Here is a 6,987-nt window from a genome sequence, read left to right as displayed (position 1 = left end):
TATATTATGATATAGATAAGTACAAAAGAGGAATTACTGAAACCATTATTTGAGCAAGTTTCAGAAAAGCAATTGTCACTTATGTAAATATTAGTTAAAATTTGCATGACTCAAACAACTCTTGTGTAAAAGTATTTGTTTATCTGTCTTAAAGAAAATTAACTGACCATAAATATGAAGGTTTATTTTCAGATTCTCAATTCTGTCCCATTGACCTATGTGATGCCAGTACCACACAGTCTTAATTACAGTACCAAATAGTTCCACACAGTCTTGATTACTTGTGCAGTTCTGCCCTGCAATGCCCAGTTTCTGGAAAAGTCTCATTTCTCTGAAGATCTGCAGGTGCCATTCAAGAGAGAGCAGTGCCTACATGCATGTGGAATCAGTTGTTTTGCCACAGCCTGAGCTTGCATTGATGTAGAACAAAAGCTTCAATTTATGCACATTTTTAGAAACTATTAACTACAGATTTTCGTGTTGTAAGTCTTTAAATGGGATTTCTTATTCGTAATTGAGATGAGAAGAGTCTACTTATCAAGGACTAAGAATAGTAGGTCAACTTCATCAAAACAGTTAGCTCCTAAAATAAAGAGACCCATTTCTGTGAAGACTTTCTCAAAATGACAAACTCAGAAAAAATTCTTAGCTGCTCAGCAAATGCTTCCCACAATATGGCACTCTGACCAGGAGTGATTCTCTGTAATATTGTGCTGTACCGAAACAGTAAACAAAACAGGGTGGGTTCCCCCAGGTGTGGTTTAATAATGGTAACTGCTTGGTCCGAATGTATATGTACCCCCCACCCAGCCCCAAATTCATGTTGAAACTTAATCCCCACACTGATGGTATTAAAAGGTGAGGACTTTGGGGAGGTGATTAGGTTACAAAGGGCACCATTCTCACAAATGGGACTAGTGCCCCAATAAAAGAGGTTTGAGGCAGCCCTTTTGCCCCTTCTGCCATGTGAGAACACAGCTAAAAGGCACCATTTATGAAGCAGAAAGCAGCCCTCACCAGACACTGAATATGCCAGCACCTTGATCTTGGACTTCCCAGCCTCCAGAGCTATGAGCAATATATTTCTGTTATTTATAAATTATCTAGTCAAAGGCATTTTGTTATAGCAGCACAAATGGACTAATACAGGGCCCATGGTATTCCCAGGGAATGGGGACATTCATAAGAAGTTTTATTTGGCAGAATCGGAAGTGTGTTCCCCCATGAGATGATTACACACACAGAGAGAAAAGAAGAGATGGTGAGAGTGGTGGAGGACTCTGAAAGCAACATGGATGAGCCTTGAAAACATTACACTAAGTGAAAGCAGATAAACATAAAATCCACATATTGAATGATTCCATTGATATGAAATATTCAGAATAGGGAAGTCCATGGAGACAGAAAGAAATGAGTGGTTGCTTGGGGGTGAGGGGTAGAAACAAGAAGAATTGGGGGATTGGGAAGTGACAGGTAAAGGATACAGGGTTTCTTTTTGAAGTAATAAAAGTGTTCTAAAACAGACTGTAGTGATGGTTGTGCAACCCTGTGAATATACTAGTAAGATCCTGCATGATCTGTCCCCTGACAACTTCTCTGTCTTTTCTCCAGCATTCTCCAAACTCCAGCCACACAAGCTGCCTTCCGGGCCACAGAGTAAGCCTGGCTCTTTTCTGCCTCAGAACTCTTACAACTGATCTCGTGGCCTCGAAGACTCCTTCCTCATTTCCTTGTACATTACCTCTCCTCAGAGATGCCTTCACCACTTAATTTAAAGTAGCTGCCCCTGATCTTGGGCCCTTGCTATCCCATCACCCTCTTGAATTTGGTTGAGAGTACTCAGCAATATCTGAAAATATTTTAGGTACTGTATGTCTCTTTCCAGAGAAAACAATTCATAAGGTCAGTGACCTCTTCCACATTGTTAGGTCTAGCACCTAGCAGCAAGCCGGCACTCAAAAAAACATTGGTGAATAAATAAATAAAGGCCATTTATGATACGATCTCTGGCCTAGGTGGTTCAGGGATTTTTAAAACAAGCAGAGGAATGCACAACGTGCAGAGAAGAACATTCTCTGCAAGATAAGTATCTGGACCAAGGTGAGGTGGAGAGGCCTATCTCTTTGAAACCTCAGTTATGAGAAATATAAGCTAAGATAGAAAAAAGGGTGGCAGCATGATGTGGTCTTGTGGGCTGTCATTCAACCACATACATCACATACTGGTGGTTCTAGAGGTTCCCAGACACACTGGCTGATGGGTGCTGATGAGGAAGATCAGATGGGCCAGCACAAGACTCAAAAAGGGATTTTTATATATTAAAAAGTCCCTGTCGATTGGAGGTATGATATGCTGAGATTTAAAAGTTCCCATCAAGAAGTTAACACATTTATTGAAAGTCTATTTATACTTATCAAATTTGTTTTGATTTTTGGTCCTGTTTGTTTTGGAGATGTTAAATGATTTCATTAAAACCATCATTGCTAATACATTAAGTGTATTTATTTTCCTGAGGATCTTAGAGGCCACCTGCATGCAGAGGACAGCATGAATGCCCAGGAAAGACCTGATAATGCCCAAACTGCTCACCTCATACCGTACACAAAAATTAACTTCTAAGAGATTTATACTTCTAGGTCTATGATCAATTTGGAGTTAACTTTTGTGTATGGTGTGAGGTAACGGTCCAACTTCATTCTTTTGCATGTGGATATCCTATGGTCCTAAGCAATATTTGTTGAACACTGTTCTTTTCCTTTGAATAGGTCTTGGTACCTTTGTCAAAAATCAACTGACCATAGATCTAAGGGTTTACTTCTAGACTCGCAGTTCTATTCCATTGATCTCTAGACAGTAGTCTACTATCTTGATAATTTTGGTCTATAGTCAGTGCTACAATTGATAGGTGTAAGTTCTCCATCTTTTTCTTATTTTTCAAGATTGCTTTGGCTATTCTGAGTCCTTTGAATTTCCATATGAATTTTAGGGTCAGCTTATCCACTTCCGCAAAAACTCCATCTGGGATTTGGTCAGGAATTGTGTTGGGTCTGTCACTCGATTTAGGTCTGCTTGACTCTTACACCAGAGGTCCAGCCACAGTCAGTCCTTCCAATCAAGTCAGTCTAATCAAGTCAGTCAATCAAGTCAGTCAGTCAAGGCTAATGCTTACTGAGCACTCACCTTGTTCCAAGGACTGTGCTGAGTGCTTCACATAGCTCCTCCCATGTCATCCTTACAATGATCCTAGGAGGCAGGGCTTCTTATTATCTTCATGTAAGAGATAAGGAAACTGAGGTGCAGACAAGTCAGGTGACTTACCCAAGGTGAGAGTTCACAAGTGGCAGAGGTAAGGTTTCGACCCAAGAAGTCTGACTCCAAAGCCGTTGACTTTCTCAACTCAATATATAATACAAAGAGATCTTAATAAACCCATTTTTAAAAGGCAAGCAATCTGGCAGAAAAATGGGGGAAGAATGTGAAAATTTACCAAAGAGGCAAATGCAAATGGCCAGTAAATATATGATGCTCCATATGACTACAATCAGGAGAATGCATAATAAGCAATGAGATATTATTTTGCCCATCATATTGGTAAAATATTTTTTATTGATCAAATTCAGTGTTGGCGTGGGTCTGGGAAAACAGGTACTATTATAACAACATCAGTAACAGTGCATAATGGCAAATCCACTTTGGAGAGCAATTTGGCAGAGTTTTTTATAATATAAAATACACATATCTTTGGTCCTAGCAGTCACACTGCACTTGGGCACAAAGAACATGGACAAGAATGTCCACTGTAGCCCTATTTGTAATTGCAAAAAAAGGAAATAAACCACATGTCTGCCAGTAAGGAAATGGCAATATGGGTCATAGCCAAATCCACACCACTGGAACGCTGGTTCCACAAGGTTTGGTTTGTGTGTGACTTGTTCATGGCTGTAGCCCCAAAGCCTAAAACAGTAACTGATAACACAGCTGGCACTCAGACATTTACTGAATGCATACTATGGTATACCATGCAGTGGTAAAACGAATAAGGAGTGTGTGTGTGTGTGTGTGTGTGTGTGTATGTATATGCACACAAATATGTATGTGTGTATATATTATATACCTATAAATATATATTTCCTTATTTGGAAAAAGGATCTCTGCAGATGTAATTAAGTGAAAGATCTCAAGATGAGATCATCCTGGATTATCTAGGTGGGCCTTCAGCCCACTAACAAGCATCTTTGTGAGAGAAAGAAGAGAGACACAGAAAGGGGAACACCGTGTGACAATAGAGGCAGAGACTGGAGTGACGCAACCACAAACGAAGGAACACCTAGAGCCACCAGAAGTGGGGAAAGTCAAGGAAAGATTCTTCCCTAGAGCCTTCAGAGAGAATGTGGCCCAACCAACACCTTGATGTAGAACTTCTAGCATCCAGAACTGTGAGAGAATAAAGTTCTGTTGTTTTAAGCCATCCAGTTTGTGGTACTTTCCTAAGGCAGCTGGAAAAAAACCAACATAGACATGTTCTCTAAGGACTTCAATACACATTAAATGAAAGAGCCTCACATCTGTAACATTAAAAAACAAAAAAACCACCAATTTCTATCCATAGATGTACATAACAGCATTGAAAACTAATTGGGATCAACATGCCCCAAACTGACTACAGTAGTTCTCATGGAAGTAGAAGGGAGAAGGGTCAACAGAGACCTTGGCTTTACTTTGTAAGTAGTTATCATTTTTTGAAAGAATGGTTTAAGGAGGCCGGGCGTTGTGGCTCACACCTGTAATCCCAGCACTTTGGGAGGCCGAGGTGGGCGGATTGCCTGAGCTCAGGAGTTTGAGACCAGCCTGGGCAACATGGTGAAATCTCCTCTACTAAAATACAAAAAATTAGCTGGGCATGGCGGTATGCGCCTGTAGTCCCAGCTACTCGGGAGGCTGAGGCAGGAGAATTGCTTGAACCCGGGAGGGGCAGGTTGCAGTAAGCCGAGATTGCACTACTGCACTCCAGCCTGGGTGACAGAGCGAGACTCTGTCTCCAAAACAAACAAACAAACAAATAAATAAATAAATAAAGTTAAAAAATGAAAGAAAAAAAAGGAAAATCGATAACAAAGCTTAGCATTTGAGAAACTACACAGACTCCATTTTAAGAAAAGCCATGACTGGGTGTGGTGGCTAATGCTCATCATCTCAGCATTTTGGGAGGGCAAAGTGGGAGAATTACTTAAGGCCAGGAGTTCAAGACCAGCTTGGGCAACACAGTGAGATTCTGTCTCCACAAAAAAAATTTAAAAATTAGCCAGATGTGGTAGCACACACCTATAGTCCCAGCTACTTGGAAGGCTGGGATGGGAGGATCACTTGAGCCTAGGAGTTTATGGCTATAGTAAAGTTAAGATGGTACCACTGCACTCCAGCTTGGGCAACAGAGCAAGACTCTGTCTCAAAAATAAAGAAAAAAAAAGCCATTATAAAATCAATCTAAAAGGGGAAACAAATCTTTTATTCACTTCAAAGTAACTTTTTTTCTGAGTTAAGGAAGACAGCCCTTGGAGGCCATTGCTGGTATGTCACACCAGTAGGGGCTATGACTTGAGCTACAGAAAATGATAATATCAGTTATCACACACTGTTAGGTATTTTTAACAAAGGATTTACATATTTGAATTTTATGTTAAATAATATAACTATCCATTTCTTTTCTTTCTTTTTTTTTTTTCCTTTTTTTTTTTTTGAGACAGAGATCTCGCTTCATCATCCAGGCTGGAGTGCAATGGTGCAATCTCGGCTCACTGCAACCTCCACCTCCCAGGTTCAAGCAATTCTCCTGCCTCAGCCTCCCAAGTAGCTGGGATTACAGGCATGCACCAACACACCCGGCTAATTTTGTATTTTTAGTAGAGACGGGGTTTCACCAGGTTGGCCAGGCTGGTCTCGAACTCCCGACCTTAAGTGATCCTCCCGCCTTGGCCTCCCAAAGTGCTGGGATTACAGGCATGAGCCACCGTGCCCAGCCACTATCCATATTTCATCTGATGAAGTAAAATATATTGTTTTTCTTGCGCATATATTCTGAGTGGACAATACACATTAATCACTATTGTTTGTTTTTAATAGTTTGTTTGATCTACTACTCACGCTTTATTGAGGAAGTCTCTTCCACTGCATCCTTCAGGTTAAAATCATCAAAGTCCCCAGATCCTAAAAGTTAAAAAAAAAAATTAAACTATCTTTGCATAAAATAAAGTAATAATGAAATACCCCCTAGAAATGGTTATTTCCCTTTAGAAAGTGAAGGAATAACAAAAGATATTCCATGCAAATAAAAACCCAAAGTGAGTGGTGGTAGCTATACTTATATCAGACAAAATAGAGGTCAGTATTGTTAGCAAACTAATATAGGAACAGAAAACCAAGTACCACATGTTCTCACTTATAAGTGGGACTAAATGATGAGAACACATGAACACATAGAAGGGAACAACACATACTGGGGCCTATTGGAGGGCAGAGGGTAGGAGGAGGGAGAAGATGAGGAAAAATAACCAATGGGTACTAGGCTTATTACCCAGGTGAGGAAATAATCTATACAACAAACCCCCATGATACAAGTTTACCTATATGACAAACCTGCACATGTATCCCTGAACTGAAAATAAAAGTTAAAAAAAAAAAATTGATTTTTAAAGTCAAAAACTGTAAAAGGAGACAAAGGAGGTCATTATATGCTAAAGGGGTCAATTCATTAAGAAAGTATAACAATTGTAAATATATACACACCCAACATTGAAGCACCTAAATATACAGAGCAAATATTAATAGACTTCAGTCTACTGAGCAGTAAACTTAACCAAGGAGGTAAAAGACCCATACCTCCTAACCTGTACCTTGAAAACTATAAAACAATGATGAAAAATTAAGAAGACAAGGCCGGGCGCGGTGGCTCAAGCCTGTAATCCCAGCACTTTGGGAGGCCGAGACGGG

General features: G+C 40.0%; 1 protein-coding gene across 6 annotated transcripts in view; it reads right to left on the bottom strand.

Annotated features, from left to right (window-relative positions):
• Window positions 1-6,987, bottom strand: part of CD99L2 (CD99 molecule-like 2) — a 125,826-nt gene that overhangs the window by 53,040 nt on the left and 65,799 nt on the right. For all 6 annotated transcript variants that reach the window (XM_011954652.1, XM_011954656.1, XM_011954654.1 and 3 more), the window contains exon 2: window positions 6,142-6,204. In XM_011954652.1, coding sequence (XP_011810042.1) covers window positions 6,142-6,204 — 63 coding nt within the window. The remainder of the gene's footprint in view (window positions 1-6,141; window positions 6,205-6,987) is intronic.

This window comes from Colobus angolensis, unplaced genomic scaffold (genome assembly GCF_000951035.1).
Source record: "Colobus angolensis palliatus isolate OR3802 unplaced genomic scaffold, Cang.pa_1.0 Scaffold389, whole genome shotgun sequence".
In the NCBI taxonomy this organism is placed as follows: domain Eukaryota; kingdom Metazoa; phylum Chordata; class Mammalia; order Primates; family Cercopithecidae; genus Colobus; species Colobus angolensis.
This window is presented reverse-complemented; position numbering and strand designations above follow the sequence as displayed.